Below are 20,710 nucleotides of genomic sequence, written 5' to 3'. Positions count from 1 at the left end.
TTTGAACCTGAGAGATATTTTTCTTTTTATTAGCACAGTAAAATCACAATGATTAACTGATTAATGTAGTTTTCTTATGTCTTTCTTATCTGTCTGATGGGGTTTTCTCTCTACTCTTTTATAGGGAAACCTGTTTCATTGTGCTGAAGGATGTTCAACTCCCAAATATTCTGCTATGAATTCTTTATTATTATTATTTTTAAAATGTGGATTTTGACATGTTTTTTCAGAGCTTTTTCTTCCACCTCCTTTTCACAGTTCTTAAAGATAGATACATTTGTGCTTTACATAAATGCATGAAAATATATTTATAAAAAGTGGCGACCTGTACAGAGTCAATGTGCAAACATATCATGTGGTTTGGGAACCTGGGAAAGGGAACATGATGAAATACAGATCCAAAGTCTTGGATCTTTTTTCAATTACTTTTCTTCGTGAGTAGTCTTCAGAAAATATCTACTGACCAGGCAGAATAGCCAGTTTCTTCTGCTTGAATATGCTTCTCTGTGTAGGGTCTCTTTTCTGCTGGTAGGTTATCATTGTTTAATAGCTGGCATATTGATACACGCACGTGTTTTACTCTACTTCCTTTAATAGAAGTGAGATAAATCACCCACATTAATAGGAAATAGGGTTTATAATTACATTAAATTGAACGTTTGATTCTCCTTCTTCTTCCATCGGTAATTATTTTAATGACAGCTTCGTAATTCACCTAGCAGAGTAGTGAAAGAATGTCCGCACCTACATGATTTTCCTGAACGCAAAGGAAATTGCACATTAATCTGACAAAATGTTAACATTAGGGAATGAATTATCAGCTCAGTTTAGGCAGACCTCTTTTTATTCACCTTCAGTTATTTTTGGCATAATTTTGGTCATTTATGCAGTCTAAGGCACCTGATTGCATATTCAGAGAAGATGCTTAAATACCTGAGTACTGTTACTTCCTACCATTTATTTGGAGTACAAACACAGATGAGCTATTGAAAGTCTGGTTTTAGAGTGATAACTCTACTCTTTTTGGAAGTTCTCATTTTTCCAAAATGCTGCATTTGTTTTCATTCTCAGAACACATGAGCCCTCTGCTAAACCCAGTGGTAACAGGCATTGATGCTTCTTTCCAAAACTGTTCGCTAGGTTTATATGCTATAAAATACTCCAGTATGGTAACCATACTATTTCTCTTGTATTCTTTGGTCTGAGGTGTGTCAGTGGGTAGTTGTAACTTGAGAGCAGGCATACTGAAATATATGGGGTTTATTTTTACAGAAATTTCTCATGCAATTGGCCATTTTCTTCCATTTATTCACATTGCTCCTGTACACCCTGAAAACTGATTTGAAGTGCAGAGAAGGAAACATAAAAAGGGCAGATATGTAAAAATATTTTCATTTTATCCTTTTATGCTGTTATGCCATGGAAGTGTAAGTATTTTAAGTTGCTCTTCACATCTTAGTCATCTTCAAAAACAAAAAGGAGCTGGACCTAGGTTTCTTTCAGCTGATGAGAGCTTATGGTGGAACGATAAGCAATGAAGGTCTTAGCTCTTAATTGCCTTCAACACTGTAATTGCAAAGTCTTGCATGTGAGCAAGGCTTCACTCACTGCTGTTAGGCAGCCAACCCTGGAGGCGAACTGTGGCAACTCTTCAAGAGCAGGCATAAATGCTCTGCGACACTTCAGGGCAGGAAGCAGCAAATAACACTGTGCCAGTCTGAACTGCAGGGGTTGTTGAGATGGTAGAAATTTAATTGCTTGTGCTGGAATCAGGCCAGTAAACAGGGTCAGCTCTCTTGTCCTTTGAAGAAGTATTCTGGCACATCACAGATGCAGCAGCAGCACTTGGAGTTGCAGCGGAAAATTTCTGCAGCGAGCTTCGATCCCATCCTGAATGTAGAGGATCATCCCTGTACTGAAAAACCCACCCTGTAACCCTGTCACCTAAGGATTCACTCAAATAAAGTCAGTGCCAGCCACAGTCCAGCTCAGAGTGTCTGCCTTCACTAGTATCTTCTGCTAAAATCTTGTCTCTTTGGGCTAGGGTGAAGGTGTATCTGTGACACTTCATTCATATGCCACTAATGATAGCCATGTGTCAGTGTCTTTTTTTGACATTACCCTTTATTTGCTTATTTTGGAGGAAAGAAAGGTGGTCGGATCCAGTATTGTTTTCAAAACTGCCAAGTATGTCGTAGAAATTGGATCATTCAATGGAACCAGAGAAATCCCAAAGATCAACTTGATATTAAATAACATTACCTCTTATTGTTGCTGGAAAACATGCCAAAAACCAGAATTTAATAGGAATTTCTTTTCTGAAAATCTTAATGTTGGTCTTCTCACCACTGATTCTGGGCATTTTGGCTCTTAATTTTGATGTGTTGGGCATATGTCAGAATTTTGTTGAGGTTGCTCAGTACCAAACTTCGAACCTTCACTTAAGTCACAATACATTGCTCTCAAGCGAGGAACAGGATAAGCACAGCAGCTCTTCAGAATAAGTATATCATTTCAGAAAAACAACATTTTTTAAATGGTTTAGAGGAGAGAAGGAGACAAAATTAATGAAATACATTACTGCTTGCACATGCTTTACTTTGCGTATTTGGCAAAATAAAATCATAATAGTGATTTAAGGCAACTACTTTTCTGTGTGCAGCAGACTATTTGTCTCCTATTGTTACACTCACAGAAAGCTGTCAGATTCCTTCTTTTAGTTCCAGTATATGCAGCTGAGTTCCCTTATGAGTCAATGTTTACACAACATCATGTTTCCTTACTAAAGAAGCAGGGAATGATTCATATAAAGCAAAATTAAGATACTATTTTAATTGTGAGAATGTATTATATATTATATAATATGTGTATACTATGCATTCTATATTTTATAAATCAATTCTGTATTGTTTCACTAATATAGAGTTATAATATGCTACAGTTGTTCTCCCTAGGTGCTACAGCAAAGCACTCAACTACCTCATTAGGTAGTTGAGCTTTCATCTGGTTTCTAGATCATTTCACCCATGTGGTAACCTCAGTGGTTGTATTTTCCACAGCAAATTTTTTGCAAGTTTTTCTCCTTTCTTTCCATGCTGCTATCTTTATGTTCCTGATCATTCCTTCAGAAGAGACTGCTGTGTTCATATATCCCCATACATTCATTCAGGTTTGCTAGTCATCTAGGGTATCTGGGATGCTGAGCACCTTGGGTTTCCAGTCTGTTTCTTCCTGAGATGTTGGACACAAGCCTGATTGGCAAATGCAAGAGCTCACTGTTCATGTGCCAGCTTTCCCAGTGAGCTCACCCTCAGGTTTCCACCCCACCATACAACATTCTTGCTTATACAAAGTGCCACATCCATTGTTACAGAATGAGATAAACCCGGAAAATATACAGCAGTTACTAAGAACTCATCATTCTGGGTTTATTAAACGTTTATTAAACACTTGAATGGATATAATGGGAGTACAAATAGGAAAAGAATTCTGTATAGATTTAGACAGGTAGTTAAGGTATTCTGTGAAAGTTTTATTTTCTACTCAGTACCAGAACAAAAACCAGAAACTAGGTTACCGTACACATGCAAAAAAACCCATAAAGATTTGAGCAGTTGCATAAAAAATATGGCATCTCTCAACAGTGTTACTGTTTCATAGTTTTAGCAGGTTTGGGAGCTCCCAAGAAACAGGAAAATATCTTCCGTTTAGCTGATATGTCATATTTTTTGAAATATCCAGAAACCATGTCATGATCTGAATTTAACTCTCTATTGGAAATCTTCAATGATATGTTGGCACGGGAGCTTGTGGCAGTGCAAGGTTTTAGATCCTTCATGGAAATGTTTTCAGTGTCCATACGGGAGATGAATTCGACACTAAACACAATACAGGAGATAAAATAAAACTCTGTCCAGAAAACTAAAAGCAGTGATGAAAAAAGCTGGAGGTTTTGTTTCTATGTATGTAATCTGTGCACTAATTGAGAGGAGATATATGGAGGGTTCACCCTGAAGCAACAGTAAAAACACTAACTGAAGCTCAGAATATAGGAAAACAGACAAACAACACACCCCAGAAATGAGGCCTTTTTCACTCAGCAATGACTGCTATAACAAGTGCAAAGTATTCAGTAGAAATTTCACAAGGATTTAAAAAATTGAATATGTGATTATGAGATAAGGAACTGTGACCTTTATTTACAGACCTTTACCCTTAAATTAAACTTAGGTTTAACCTTTAGCATTGACCTCCTACGTTAGTTTAGCCATTTCTGTTATAATGGCCTATGCGCTGTCTCTACTTATATTTCTTCATTTTCCATAGGAAATGTGGTTTAGAATATTATTTTAATAAACATTTACAATTGCTTCGTGTTTCTTAATTGATTTCTTGTCTGCTTGATACTAAAAACTTTTTATGTTTGAAACCTCTGCTGATATTAGTTTTAGAAATTATCCATAACTGGGAAGATCCATCTTCACTGCTTTTTGTGCTGTGTTACCATCCACTGAATAGAGTGACCAGTTCAGGGCCATTAAACCTGGTGCTGGTTGCCAGGTCATTCTTTTGAAATGATATCCAAGAGACGTATAATTAACTCCCCCACTGATTGACAACAGAAAGAATAGTGTAATCAGCTACTTTGTATAAACACTCATCATTATTACAACTGGTGTTTGGGGACAGATTCATGCTGCTCTGGTAAGGAAGAGCGTTCTGTACTCTTTCTGCCAAGTATCATCATCTTCCTTTCCTGACTGACAGACAAGGCAATGGCTGATTTTTATCTGCTGAGTTTCAGAGTGCAAGATAAAGCTAACCTGAGCTTTTTTTAGGAACTGAAAGTAGATAGTGGGAACTGGATAGAGTCTTGTTCTGTCTGAGAGCTTTTTGATACACACCCATGAGTTATGCTAAATTTCACTGCTGTGCTTGCAGCTTCTCGAATAGTTACACCAGAGAGGCCTGCCAATGAGCAATGCCTTTTTTTTGCTACGAAGGGAATTGTTAGTTACTTAGATGAGCAGAAATCTCAGATACATCTAATGAGAGGAGACACTACTGGGTCAGTACGCTAGTTTATCGCCTCTTGCAAAAGTTTTGGAAGACATATTTTATTGCATAGAGACAACATACTGTGAACTAAAAGGAGGTATACTCATGGAGAAAACTAGCAGACATATTGATAACCTCACAACAGGAGCCTTAAGGTAGTCTTTGCAGAAGTTTTTGCTGTTACTATATTTTGCTATTGGTTTGTCATATCATATGTGAAAAAAAAGCTGTGCATTATGTTATGGACTGTGAAACCAAAGACATTCTCAAAAACTTCGATCTCATTGATTGAGATGCAAATTCACCATTTTATATATACTTAAAAAATGCTCCAGCCTGCTCTCTCATTTGTTGGACAACCAAATCTCTATGACCACAAGCAGTACATTAAAAACTTGGCCCATTTCTGTGTTGCATATTAAGTTAGTAGGGGTGTTTTGAATGAGAAAGACAAAAAAAATGCCATTATGTTTTATTCTTTAAACATAAAGAAAGTGTAGTTTATATTAAATTTATAGGCATGCATTACAACTACAAAGGCTGCTATTTTAGGCCAGTGCAGCAATTGAAGTCTGCATTCACATCCATGCTGAACCTGATTAGTAATTATTGCCTGTATATAAACTGAGGATGTTGTTGCCTAAACCTGACTGTGACTGTAAAGTAGAAGTTTATTTATGTTTTTGCCATGAAAAACCTAGAGAGTCGTTGAAAATCCAGTTATAAGTTTTCCCTCACATGATGTAACTTATTATAGCGTGTTTCTCTGTTTCAGAGGAATATATATGGGCTTCACTTGTCAGCACTGAAAGATCTGTGTTTGAGGCTTCTAGGCACCCTTGTAATACAAATAAGGGTAATCAACAAGCTGTGGTTTTAAGTAATTGATTTTGAAATGACCCTGATGATTCTTGCAAGCTGTGAGCTGTCAAGAAGGGGCAACACCCAACTGTGAGGATTCTCGTCATTGCTGAGCCACTGCTGGTGTAGCAGCATCAGTGGCATCTCCATCAGTGGTGTAGAGAGACTGGTTTGGTGAAAGTGGTTCTGTAAATGGTCCCTGTTGTCACGTGTCAAGAACTGAAACAGTCTGAGGCTGGCGTCAAATCAGAGCTGTCAATAAAAGTTACTCACTCATTTTGATCTTGAATTAGAGGACCCGCCCCTTTTTGGAAAAAAATAAGAATTCTCCTTCCTTTCACTCTTCTCTCCAGGCAGATAATTTTAAAATCAAATTTCCCTTGTGTTTAGATTCACAGGCAGATTATTTTCTTTGTGTTTTGACTGTCTTGGCTACTATAATTACTGCAGCATGTCGAAAGGAATGCTGAATCACTTGCCATTACTCAAGAGGAAGCTATCAATGCATATCTGTCTTGAGTCTCCTTCAACAGGCAGAGGATCTGAGGCCAAGACAATCCTATCAACTTTTAACATATCAATTGCCACCATCTATGTACAGGAGGTACAAAGCTATGAGTGAAATCCTGGCACTTGTTGAAGTTCACATGAAAAGTCTCCTTGCCTGCAACGGAGCCTGTGTTTCACCTAATGTTTAAGGAGCAAACTCATCTGTGCTGCTGAACTGGTGTCAGTCTATTCCAATTCAGCAGAACAGATGTGGTTTTCAAAAAGAATGTCTCTCTGCAGTCAAGAAAAAAACTTTGAAAGTTGCTTCTACTTTGGCTTCACAGAAGCTGCACATAGCCTAATAGCGTAGGGTATGAGCTGTTTCTCCTCCATTAGTTCAGGGGGTTTTGAGTAGTCTAGTTTGGAGAACTGAGTTAATCTCTCTGAGAAGAAAAAGTTCAAATATGTTATCTACAGTGCTCTGAAGAAGGATTTACTTCAACCAGTGAGAGCCTTGCAAGAAACATTGGTTCATTTCAGCTGCTTCACTCTATTCTCACTGGAGGCCAACTTCAGAGAAAATCTGCAACGAGACATAAAAAGTTTATTTTCACTTTTTGGAGAAGAACAACTACTGAAAGCAGAAAACTCTGATAACCAACTGGATGAAAAAAGAGTGAAGAATTTCATACACATCAGAAAAGACCAAGTTTCTGTACTGTGATGTTTATAAAGTAGAATTTGGCTTTGGAACATCATGATTACAGAAACATGATAACTTGAAGTATTTATCTTTTATAGTGAAGGTTTTGCATACTTTTCTTGATACCCAAGTGGAGAGAATGGGTAAGTAGTGGATAAAGGCTTTCCTATAAAAAGACATTCTTTGAAGTATTTCAACTAGGGTACATATACTTTAGGGAGGTACAGTGGGATATTTTCTTCATTATCAAGTAATAATTACCCTGATGAGAGACAGACTGTTCCAGAAAAATCACTTTAATGATAAAGTAAATTTCTTTTCTGGGATTTTTTTTTCACCTCCTCTGTTTTTTTTTAATTTGGTGTGGTTTTCTGTTATGGGGTGGTTTGGTTTTTTTCTTTTTTTGTTTTTTTTAAGTTTTCACTGATCCTGGAGGATGAATCAAAGAAGGATTTCTGGTTTTGACCTTTTGCCACCTCATACCAGCTGCAGCTCAGAGTGATACTAGAAGTAGAGCAGGTCACCAACATTTGCCTCAAGACTTCGTTTCTTAGAGAGATAGTAAGTGTCATATAAACTCTACCTATAAAAATTATTGTGATGTTATTATTGTTCAGAGTTAATTGGTAAGAATTTTATGACTGAGTGAGCTGTAATGTAATACATTTAAGTCCAACAACGAGTGTGCTCCTTCTTGCCTTGCCACAAGGTATCTTAGTCAAGAAAATGCAAGGAAAAACCATCCAAGACAGTTTCTGCTCAGAATTTAAGCCACCCGTGGTCAGTACTCCTCCCCAACACCTACCTAGGGACTACAGGTAATTAATGGACAAAGATAGTTCTCTTCCTTGAAAGGTACCCCTTCCGCTCCTTATTGAGTGTCAGGGGATTCATGCTGAGCAACACAGAGTAAAATCTCCTTTTTAATGCAACATATGAACTAGGATCTCACCCAGATCAGAGTAGGGAGCCTCCTATTCAAGGGATTTGACTCTGGCTGCTCAAGGCTGCTGCCTTTCTGGTGTTTTGGCACTTTTGCTAGCATGGAGCAGCTGGAGAGTGGACCATGGATTTGGTTTTCTCTCCCAACCAAGCCAGTATCTTTTGGTCACAAGTTAGTGAGACGTTTTAAGTTAATGAAGCTCTTAGATTGTCAGGAGAGCTATCCAGCACTCTCTCTCTCCAAATAGGTGGCAAGGTAGTACCAGCACATGCCATACTAACATTTCATAATTGTACTTTGAGCAAACACAGAGCTGGAGAAACTCAGGCTGGCAAGACTGTGAAATTTCTATTTTTTTACTGGCTTTGTGCATGCAATAATCTGCAGTGTCTGGTCAGCTGAGACAAACTTAAATGGATTGTTTTCAAGAAGTACATTTCCATGGTCTGGCTGTCAGCTGTCTCCTGACACGATTTAGTCAAAGACTGTCTTTTAAAAACTAACCTTCAGAGCATGTTTTGGGCTGGCTCATAAATTGCAAGGTTAAGTTCCAGGTTTCGCTATTACCTATGCCCAAAGGTGCTGCACAGAATAGTTCTCTCATTGTGAAAACCTAATGGGGACAAATCACTTGAAGTATTTCTCTGAAGGTATATAGGGAAAATAACCTGCAGACACTAACACAAAAATGCATACTTAAAGTAGCCAGTCTTTTATATTACTTAGTTCTCTTGGTGGTTAAAGCTAGATAGGATAGTGACTATGGGAAAAATTATTTTATGACAGTTGTGCTAGAATTTTGCTGGCTCCTATATTGAGACTTGGCACACCAATTTCTAGTCTCCACATCTTTTAATTTCTCACAGAAATAAAAATTTGAAAAAGATATAGTTAAGTTTGGATCATATGATAGGTAGCAATACTTTTTTTGCTGTTGAATTATCAAACAGGAAAACTGCCTCAGTCCATGAGAGATACTGGATAGAGAAATTGGTTTATTTCTTATCTAGGCATCATCACATCACTGAACAGATGATCAATCAGGATTGGCTGGAACTGGAGTGTGGTTCAGGTTATATTTTTGTGAAATATAACTAAAATCAGAAATTGCGCAAGTGAGTTTTTTGCTCACTCGTAGGTAGCTAGATTAATCTGTCATCTTCTGGGAAGCATTACGAAAATCAACCAGAGAAGCCTGTGCTGTTATAGCTCTAGTGCCTGTGCAATTTTTCTTGGGTGCCCTTTGTGGTGAGAGTACTGGCAAAATCTAATCTTGGTGAAAAAATTGAAATAAAATCAGGAAAATTTCCACCTGCATCCACCTGAAATATCTTTTTGTTTTTAAACTGGACCTTTCTCCCTCCTTTTTCCAGTGAAAGGTTTGCTTTCAGCCAGGAAGGAAATCTTTCATTTTGTGGTATTTACAAGAAAAGCTGAAGGAATGATGATGTGGATACTCAGAAGTGATTCTCTGATGGCATCTTAACTGGATCTGCTGGTTAACTCTGTCAGGCATAGCGCCTTTCCTTGAGAGGGCCTGAAGGAGTACTCCCTCTCCCTGCAGTCAGCAGGAATTTTGGGGAGGAAGGTAGAATCATGCAGGGGTGAAAGATATTCTTCATCGTTCCAGTCAGTGCTATTCCATCACCATGCAGCATTAGTAGCAGTTTTTGTTGCCTGTATTTGAGCTCGTAACCAATAAGTAGGAGTCTGAATTCTTTCACCAGTTATCTGAACACTGATTTACCAGTATTTAAAATTACATGTATGGAAAGCCTCCTTAAATTAATGAGACTTTTAATAGAGTGTAGGTATACTGTTAATCATCTGTCTGTACTCTAAGAGTACAGACCTAAAGAACACATTAAGGTTTGCTTAAAGATAAAGGATGGTTTACATTATGGAGGATTTGATTTAAAGAGTAAATGGGGCCTTCCAAAAAAAAAAAAAAAAAAAAAAAAAAAAAAAAAGACAAAACCAAACAAACAAACAAAACCATAATACTTTGGTGATCACCTCTGGTCTTTATCTGGTTCTGGATTATTTGCAAAGATCCTTCCCTGCTTATTTTGTCTGTCTTAGTGTGGTTTTATAAAAATGTCTGGACCCCAGTATTTATGTTTTAGAAATACTTTTCATATACCTTTGAAAAGCAGAATCATTACTCTGTACCTAATGTTTTTCAGACAGTAATAATTAATTTCTATGGCCAGATGTGAAACTCTGGGAAAAAAAAAGAAGTCATAATGGATGTACTTGCAGAAATCCCTTTTCTCCCTTAGCTGTAATTGAGCAAATGGCACTAAGATAATACTGTAATTGTTAGCCTTTTCCATGAAGCCAATATGAAGATTAGAGTACCATCTGGCTTTCTGAAACCTAAAGTTAGAAAACCTCTAGCTTGAAAGAGAAAGCAGTTGGATCCCTGTTGAGTGGACATTTTATATGTAATTTAACTTTGCTCATCTCCACTTAAAATTCTAACCACAAATGAGCACTCAGAGCTTTTCCCTCTTTGTAAGAGTTGGGTCTCTAATAGAAATTTTTCAAAGTACCTTTTCCTGGAGGTCTCTGTTAACCTTGGGTCTGCTCTTGTATTTATGCTCCAGTTGAGTTTAAAGGCCAAACCTGAAAAGTAAATCTGGTTGGAAAATTTCATAATAAGGGTTATCTTTCTTTTTGTTTGTGAAATAGTCATTTTTTCAAAAACATTTTTTCAAAAGTTGCAAGCATTACTAAAACTATAATTTCTGCAAATTTATAACAATTTTACTATGACATTTTGACAAATCTTTTTACGTAGTATTACTTTTAGGTCTTAAATAATTTTTGTAACCGTTACAGAAAAAAAAGTCATTTTAAGTCATGCTTCATCTGTGAAATCCATTTTTCCATGAAATATTTATAAGTAATTTCAATAAAAGATGACCAATTTATATTAGCAAGAAATTTCACGGAAAAATAAAATGCAGCTGCTTCAACCTCTGTGAAACAAAAACAGTTTCAGGGATTTTTTCATAAATCAAATTACTTTTTCTTGGATTTTTTTTTTGTTGTTACCAGCTCATCTAAAAATTGCAGTTGATAATAAGCATAGAGTGATTATTAGTGAAGATTTCATCATAAAGAATACTCCAGGGCTGTTAGCATTGAAACTACTGTCTAGTTTTTTTCCAGAAAGGATTACCACTATCAGAACCAGAAACCTACTCTTATTTTATTACTCTTCTGTAAAATTTAGCCTATAAGTAAACACGCATGAGAACTGCCCCTGTTTTCCCTCTACCCTCCACCCACCCCTTCCGTGTCAAAGCTGCTGAAAAGTACCTCCAAGTCTTAGAGCAAAATATTTTCACATTTCAATCTGGAGACTTTCTTTAGTGTGGGATCCCTCTATAAAGAAAAAAGCAAGTAAAATTGCAGGTGGCAGGATGGAAAAGTAACAGAGGGCTCAAGAGCCAGGTCTTTGCCTGACCCATGAATTGTTTCAAGTGATTAATGTCTGCAGAAATAAGAGTTATGCTGGTACTCTTTCCTTAAGACAGTCCTTTGTACCTTTACTACACACTTTCTTTGTGTGGAACGAAATCTCTTCCTGGGGCTAAACGGAACAGTGTTGAAAGTTCAAAGGAAAGCTAGAGTCATTACAAAACAGAAGGAACCTAAATAATAACATGGATGGTGGGTGTGAATTTAGTGAAATCACCACCTTATTTACTTCTACAAAGACAAGTAAGGTGTCTGGGCACATAACAGAGTAATAAGTTCAGGTAATCGCCTTAGATGTGGAGATCAAATACCTTCCAACCTATACTTCAAGTCAATGGCTTCACATGGACAAACATTTATGTGGAAGAGGCTAGTTATTAACTTATGGCTGTGGTGGGAGGATGTTAGGTTGGTTTAGATGGTCTTTCTCTTGAAACACTTTTTGTCCATTTGTTCTCACTGAAAGAATTCAGTCATTTTGTCTGTCTCAAACTTTCTAGGGAGTCTTTCCCCCTGCACTCAAAAGGGATTGGCCATAGTGCTCACATACCAGCTTTGACAGGATTATTTGGGCTAGTTAGAAAGCACAGGTGGTGGACAGAGAAGTCTGTTTCAATAAATTCCTTTTTTTGAAATATTTAAAACTCAAAATCCAGTTGAGATCTGATGATTTCAGTTTCCTTCCTTGGCCCCTTTGGACCAAGCAAACTTCAAATGGCTTGAGGAGTCTGAGGAGCAAATCTTGCTCTTCCTCTTGTGTTGTCTGACCACCAGTGCTGGGTCAAAAGCTCTGAGACTCGTTGAGACAAAGCAGTCTGGTAAAACCCACTGGTTTTAAGCCTAGTATCCCACTGTTGCTGCCCCACCACCTCCAGTTTTGTTTATTTCCTGCCTTTCTCAGCAGGGAGCTCCTCTACTACTCCTATCAGTCAAGTTCTCACCTCACACCCACTCATAGATCTGTAAGACTCAGGCCCACATAAGGTAGTCAAAGTTACCCTCAAAGCTATCTGATAGCTAGATGTCAGTGCACTCCTTATGTGACAGTGCAGATGGCTTTGAGGCATTTCTATTAAAAAAAAGAAAAAAAGAGAGAGAGATTTTGTAGTAGGATGTTTTCAGTAAAGGCCTCCTGACTCAGGCAACTTATGTGACCTTTATCTAGAGAGAACATGAGGCTGAATTTGGGATTTTGTTCTGAGCCCCTTTGTTGTCTTTGGACCAGTTTTAAAATTATAATTTAACAAAGCCTGTAGTTATTGCTATTTGCTTCAGTCTTTGCTAGGTTAATTGTATTTAGCAAAATCTGTAAAATAAAATTCTCGTAGCTCAAACTCATTGAGATATTCATCTTTATGCATGAATTTAGGAGAGAGTATCAGTGATATTTGGTTTGTATAGTCACTGTTGAACAACCCTGGAAAACAGCCAAGATATGGGCACCAAACACTAATTTGTATAATTTCAAAGCCATTTCAGAAAATGATCTCTGTAACTCGTCTCACCTTCACTGACTAAAAATGAGAACAGTACTGTTTGCCCAAAGCAAGTAGGGTTTTTTATAATAATTTATATTTGTAAAGTACATCAATGAGGTAAGTCAGGACACCATTTGACAATGAACATGCAAATATACATAATCCTGTATTTTTACACCTAGCAAAAAGATCTAGACAAGAAATCCTTTCTTTCTAAAATACATGAACTTGCTTTCATTAGGCCAGCTCCATAACACATAACTGTCAACAGCAATCTGTGTTGAGATTCCACTTGTCATTTTATTTTGATCAGGACAAGAATATGGTTTTAATATGTCTTGTGATTTCCCTATAGATAAAACACTTCACCCAGTGTATATCGTAATTTCTCCTGTAGTATTTTTCAATAAAACCTCTTTTCTGTCTGAAGAAAAACGTACTTTTTTGTTCTTTTGCTATTTGTTTTCCCAGTGCATAGTTTGGGACTGGGATTCCAATGGAAAGCATGACTTCATTGGAGAATTTAGCTCAACTTTCAAGGAAATGCGAGGAGCTATGGAAGGAAGACAGGTAAGTGGAAACCACTCAGGCAGTCTCAATATGTAAGTTCTGTAGAGCAGTGTTCCTCAGACAGTCCTGTAAGAATGCAGGAGACACTGCCTCAATCATCTCTCAAAAGTTAATTTTTGTGTTGATCTCTCCCATAGGTTTTACTGTTACCTGGATAATCTGAAAATGCAAAAAAGCAGTCTTTCCTGTATTTATTTCCATACCTGAAATACTTAGGATCTTTTTCTAGTCTCCATTCTATAGGCATTTCTTTCCACTAAGATTTATTTCCTTTGAGCCCAAGCACATTGTTTCTATGAGGGGCTGTGCTGCTGTGGTAAAACAGTCTGGATAGTCGAAGAATTTCTCTACTGGCCCAAAGGCCTTTATTGGATGAGGATCATGCTCCATCTTTCTCCATTTCTCATGTACTGCCTTCATTTCTGCTAGCTTTAACTTAAACCCATCATGTTGAAACTAATTGGTTTCCTAAATATTTCATGATTTACAGTCCTAAGGGAAAATGAAATTGTTAGCTTATTAATAATTTCACTTCTTTATGTCAACTTGATCTTTTGAAACTGAAGTTGATAGTAATTATTGAATATGATAAATGATTTGGCATATCTAATTTCAGAAATTGTCACTTTCTATTATTACTTACTTCTAAAGGTGTTAGTTTTGATAAATTCTCTGAGGGGGAGTTATAAACATTGAATCTGCTGATAATTTGTATTCACTGTTCCATAGTGATCTCAAAACCTGACACAAATGCCTAATAAGCTTTATTTGGGCTTTATATTAAGGTTCTGTTTATGTGTTAATAGAAACCTAACACAGAGTCAAAAGGTGTTTGATAAATGCTAAGCAGTCAGGCTATGCCATAGGTCAATAAACTTTTATTGGGAAGAAATGTCAAGAAACATTCTTTTCAATGTTTTCTTTTGAAGTTCTTAAAACACGCTTAAGTTTGGCAAATGTTGCTCATGTGTGTAAAATACTGTTGATACATACAAGTAATATATTATTCCATTATAAATAACTTCTGAACAGAACCTGAGTGCAAATGAAACTCTGTTTTGCTCTCTCAAATTAAGTCAGAGGATCAAAACTTTAACCGAAGAGAATTTGAATGGAGATAAAGAGGTAAACAGATCCCAGAATGAATAACATTAACAACGCCAGTGATGTGACAACACTCTGATTTTGTATAGAAATACCGATGGCTGAGGAAGGGACTGTGTGAGAGTGGTAAAGGGTGTGTATTTTCAATGTAAATGTCTTCAAAAAACCATAATGGTCCTTCCCAAAGAGACAACTTATTGGCCAAGACAAAGGACTTGTAGTCCAGAGTACCAGCACTGGCTCCAAAGGATGAACTATATATTCTTTAATATGATGGAGAAAGTGGGTTTTTTTCATCACTAGATAGCAAAAAGGATGATTACTCTTTCCGAGGCCTAAGAAGTTAGTACAGCCATTTGTCAATTCTTGTTCTAGGTTGACACTGCAGTGCTACCCAGGAATGTTTTAATGTTACACTATGCTTTAAGTTCTTGAACCTTTGTCTTGCTAAGGGCCTGCCATTTGCCATTTGGCAGGTTGCCTTTCACCTGCAACACTGCAGTCTTCCTCCACACATCTAAGGTGGTGTGCCATTATTTCTCCCTTGTTCCTCTCATTCTGTTGTTACTGTGCAGTTATTCTGTGCTCTTGCACCTGCAAAACCTGATGCTGTTGTTATAGCTAGTTCTCATGGGACACAATTGCCACCAATGTGAGCATCAGTTTCCCTTCTTTTCTTTTCTAATCCTTGTTTTATAGACTATTCTAGATAAAACCAAGATTTAGTGGATAAGATAGTAAGTATTAGTCATTTAAGTGGCTGATAAATAGTGGCCCAAAAATATACATGCCCATGCTAGATGGCTCTTGCACTTGATGAAAGCAGACTTTGATGAGCACTAATAGCACGATAGGCAAGAACTAGCAGTAGGAAATTTGAGGAGATTCTGGTGAAAATGACATGTTACCGAAAAAATATAGTGATCATGTGTTTTACAGGAGAGGTCATTCATGTTGGAAGCCATGTTACTTGGTTGGATCCAGAAAAAAATTTCCCTGTCCCTTTCTCTATCTCTCTGTCCCTCCCTCATCCTATCTCATTTTTCTCTGTTCTACAGAAAGAACTATTGCTGCTAAAGGCAATATATGCCATTATCTGTGCACCCCATAAAAACATCTTCATACATAGTTTATGTCAACAACCTTACTGCAACATTAAGTAATGTGATTAGCATTTGTCAGTTCTTTTCTTTAGTTTTAGTCTCCATAAAGAAAAAGCATGTGCAATGGAGTGTTTGCTTTGAATAAAGGGGTTATAGTAAACCTTGAGGGAATGACAGAGGAGAAGGAAGGTCTTTTACCTTCAAGTGGATGTGTTGCTAGGTATTTCTGATAAGGAAGGCCACATAAGAGAGTTGTAATTATACATGGGTGAGGAAATTGGTAGGTTAGACATAGTTCTTTGTTCCTAGAAGAGACCTTTTCATAGCCTGAGACCAGAAAATATTGCTTTTTGGGTAGTACTCCTTTCAGTCAGAGGAATAAAACTGCCAGCTACATCCTTCAGCCCCTGGCATTAAGCACTCTTTCACATAGCATCACAACAGTGAGTGTCAAAGATGAGGACCAAAATGTGAAATTTCATCTCAGATGCTGTGGAAGCCAGTGTAAAGAGCAGACCCCAGGCCAGATGTCGCTGTTTGAGTTGCTAAGGAGACACAGTGAAACTTCTTCTGGTTATATTTTCTTTTATACAGTAGACTTTACAGCCAGCTAGAGTACATTGCTGTAGTTCTGTTAAAAGATAATCAAAAGATATTCAGAACACCCTAGTCATTGCCAACTAGGGTTTTTCACTTTCCCAGGCAACTGGAGAGAATAGAACATTCATCACTGACAGGGGATCCAGGAACTTTCCTTAAGCATCAGCTGTAAATCTGTGCAGTGTTAAAGGAGGTTACACCAATGACACAGCTCTCCCTCTCTGCCCATCAGCAGCGTCTGTACTGGCTGGTATCAGCACCACAAGTTGTCATAAATGTGTTAAGCAGTAAGAGTGGGAGTACCATAGTGTGTGCTGGGAGCAGGAAGGACTGTGTGTCCTTATCTGGATGATTGATCACTTCTTTTGATCAGGGCTGGCATAAGTAGTTTATGAACTTCTTTTCTAAATATGGCAGGGTTTGGATAAGATTCACAAATCTTGAATTATGAGTCCTTCATAGTGTCAGTTGCTTCTCCATGACTGAAAGGCCTGAATTCTGGGAAACCTTGCTGGTCTTTCATTGGTGGGACAGGTGAAATCCGTTCACATTGTTTTAAGAAGAGTTCCTGATCATGGACAAGCTCAGGATAATAACTTGGTGTGTGTTTCTCTTCCATAAAAATTACCTTTTGGTCACAGACTGTTACATTCTGACACCTAGCCTATTTTCATACTGACTACCATAACAATTGGCCAGACATCCTTTTGTTCAAGGGTACATCTGAAGTAGTCATTGCATAAACGAGGGTTTAGTGGTGAACTTAGTGGTGCTGGTCTTTTCCAACCCTGATGATTCTATGATTTCTAAACCTTCTGTTTACACTTTCCACCATTCCAAAATTCATTATTTACTCCTTCACCACAATCTTAACACAAGAAAGCCCAGTAAGAGTAAGTCCATCCCTATCTGTGACATTTTTTAAATGAAAAATCTGTTCCTGCATTACATAAAAAATGGACGCGTGTCCATATGCACACACACGGAAGGAAAGAGGAGGAAGAAATTTGCTGTACTTACTTGACGTTCCCACAAGTTCAGGGTGTTATTAGGGAGGTGAGGAGAGCTGCTGAAGTGCACAAGATTGGATGGTGTCTCAAAGGGATCTGGACTGGATTCCCCCCTTTTCCCAGGTAACTGTCTATGACCCTCACTCAGGGCCTTTGCATCAGGTAGCTCTTCAGAGAACTGTGAGACCTTTAAGCCTTTGGTAATGGGTCAAGGAGTTTATTGACACCAACAGACAATTCCATGCCTAGTTTTATCAGGAGACAGCCGAGTTCACCCAGGGCTGTCTGCAATATCAGCAGCTGCTGCTGGCCCCAGACAGGGCAGCAGAGGCGTCAGTGAAGGGTGCAGCCATGTCAGGCATCTGCCAAATCCCTGTGATGAGGCAACCAATGGTTGCACTTGATTCTCCAGAGGCAAGTTTCCAGAGGAGACCTCTGATAGTGATTGAAAGCAGCTCTTGTCCCATGGTGGATGTATTTCTGGGACAGAAAGAGGGAAGAAAACCCACCCTTTCCTCTTGCCTAGAGGGATGGCAGGAATGAACTAGCCTTTCAGGCAGGAAGTGATGCAGTTCACTTAAAAGTGACTTGTTTTTCTTGAGGCATCAGAAAGAAATATAATGCTGCCTGCCATCGATTGGGGTTTTTTGCCCTGTCCATTAGACTGTGATTCCTTCTTTGTCATTTACAAACTATGCAATTTGTTGCAGCAGCTATACAGGAAGGAATAAGAGAGAAACAAAAGAATTGCAGGGAAGCAAAGAGAGCATGCCAATGCTAACCCAAGCTTTGCCACAGCTTTCTAGCCCTTTCCTCATAGGACTGACTACCCAGTGTCCAAGTGTGCAGTACAAGCACAGTGTCCCAGAAAAAGCAACTGTTCTCTGTCATTTTTCTTGCCTTAGGGTCTGTGAAATTCTCCTGACACTCTCAATTCTTTCTCTGAATAGTTTGTGCTATTGATGGACACATAGTGGCCAAATTTTGGGGGTTTTTTTGCCTTCATTTAGTCACCTCCACTTCCCTTTGCTGGTGTGTGGCATGGGTGCTTGCACTGTTTGCTTTTCTTTCTCTTCTGAATGTTTGGTAAGAGAAGGAGTAAGGATGTTTAGAAAGGCAGCATCCTTCACTGCAGAGAGTAACATCTCCCACTGAGGGATCTGTGTCTCATCATCACAGCCACAAGAGGATTAGGACCTTCCAGGTATCGGCATTAGTTTACTGACTCTGAAGAATAGCTGAATGGAGTTTGTTTTATATTCAGAAATTCTCCCCATAGTGGTTTAACTTTCAGGGTATAAAAGAAACACCAACACAGTATAGTCTTGGGATTTCATTACCAACATTTGCACCATTACTTTAATTAACAAGAAATAGGTCAAAACCAGGTTGCTTTCTGTTTCAGATTCACTGTGTTTGACAGGGAAAGAGCTTGCATAGCCTAGAGCTGTCAGGCATTTGGAGGAAATGCTAAGTGACTTTTAGAATGACGAATCCAAACTTCACAATGTTTACCATTAGTGTCAGATTGCAGACTCTTGCATTAGTTTCCTCTCAACTGAAAACTTAATTTAAGAGCAAAAATGAATCAGTAAAAAACAATGTCAGATACCAAATCAATACTGGGAATGTAGGAACAGACTGGAAATTGAGGTTGGCCCCACAGTGCAAGCAAAACATTTGAGAATTGTTTCTCGATATTACTTACCTGCTTAGAGCTGTATTCTGAACTCTGTTCTCATTAGGAAAACTGGAGATATAATAAGACCTGTATAGGGAATTTCCTTCATATGATGCTTGTGACATCTTTAGCTTGAACTGTGGGAATTACCAAGGTCAGAATTGGATCTTGGTGGGTAAGTGAGGATTGAGTTTTATGTAATACAGTCTTATTGGCTTTCTTAGGCCTATGAACGGGGAAATGTCTTCTCCCTCCTCTCCTATTATTTTCCCTTCTTTTTACGATCATCAACAGATTTAATAGATGCAAAATTGTTCTTTCTTTCTGTTTTCCTACTTTCTAGAAATTTTCCAATGTGTTCTTCCCTTTGCTTTATTATCAATCAATGATGTTAGTGACTTGCACATAGAATATTTTAATGAGCTTTAGATAGTTGCTCAGAATTGTTATCTATATGTCTCAAAATGCATTGCAAGATAGGGGAACATTCATAATTGCATTTTACAGTTAGCAAAGGGAACCTGAGAGGCTGGACGCAGGCACAGATTTTTTCTCCCCTGAAGTAATGTTTTGTGCCACTTTAGTCCTTAGGTATTGTAAACTTTGTCCATATACCCATACCATGAACATAATGTTTTTCAGGCTTAAATAATCCTTTTTCCAATGAGAGAAATTATGTGCATAGTATATGGCTTCATATAAGTCAGGCCTCGTTAAAACAAGTATTCATGTTGGAGGATGCTAAAATTAAGGAGGTGCACCTTGGATCTTCGGGGGAAAGCAACAAGATCTCTCCAGTGTATTTCAGTGTCAAAGGGAGGAACACAAATCCCATCTCCTGCTTTTATTTTCTATTTGATATATTACAGTTTATTTATAATTTACAGACAGCACAATTTCTCTATAGGAATGCTTCCAGCAAGACAAATGTGTGTTAAACCATTTTGCCAGACAGCAACATATCAAGATGAGAGTGGGCAATGCTTCTGCCTTGCTGTCAGATTGCTTTCCTAAATATGAGCTTATTGCACTCTGGTGCTGTGTCTCAGAGTACTCTCTTTCTTTGGAGAGAAGGGCTTTTATTTCTTAAGCCTGACTGCTTCTCTTGAGTAGAGGAGAAGTATTTATGGAGGATTTTTCCTGAATATGGGGGCCCTGTGTCTGCCTGTCTTCTCAGTTGGAAAATTTGTTTCACAAAGCAAATAATTGAGCTGGGAGAGCAAGCAGATGTGCTTCCTGCAGTTGGAACAGTTTTTTTGTCTTTTCCCATTCTTCACTCTGTCACCTGTCTCCAGTTCACAGTGACGAAAATACTCCTCCCCTGTGCAGAAATGGTCTCATATTGCTCCAAAGCCATATATTTTGCCTTTCCTTTTTTGATGTTTGACAAAATCTCTTAAGTCTGAAATACTTCAGAGATATCCAAATAATTACTGTTAGGCAATGGTTTGAAGCTCAGTGAAATAGCTGTGGTTGTTCATAAGGTAAAAATAGTTTTACATGCTCAAGCACTTTGCTAAGATATATCACATGAACTTCATTATAGACAAGGTATTGTAACACTTAAGAAGGTTTTCACCATAGGAAAAACATTGTAACACTTAAGACATATATATGTTTC

General features: G+C 38.0%; 1 protein-coding gene across 3 annotated transcripts in view; it reads left to right on the top strand.

Annotated features, from left to right (window-relative positions):
* The window catches only part of CPNE4 (copine 4), a 227,611-nt gene that overhangs the window by 159,742 nt on the left and 47,159 nt on the right, over positions 1-20,710 (top strand). For all 3 annotated transcript variants that reach the window (XM_027748558.2, XM_027748557.2, XM_027748556.2), the window contains exon 8: positions 13,493-13,591. In XM_027748558.2, coding sequence (XP_027604359.1) covers positions 13,493-13,591 — 99 coding nt within the window. The remainder of the gene's footprint in view (positions 1-13,492; positions 13,592-20,710) is intronic.

This window comes from Pipra filicauda, unplaced genomic scaffold (assembly GCF_003945595.2).
Source record: "Pipra filicauda isolate LSUMZ 115617 unplaced genomic scaffold, ASM394559v2 scaffold231_size1239837_pilon, whole genome shotgun sequence".
Lineage (NCBI taxonomy): Eukaryota > Metazoa > Chordata > Aves > Passeriformes > Pipridae > Pipra > Pipra filicauda.
This window is presented reverse-complemented; position numbering and strand designations above follow the sequence as displayed.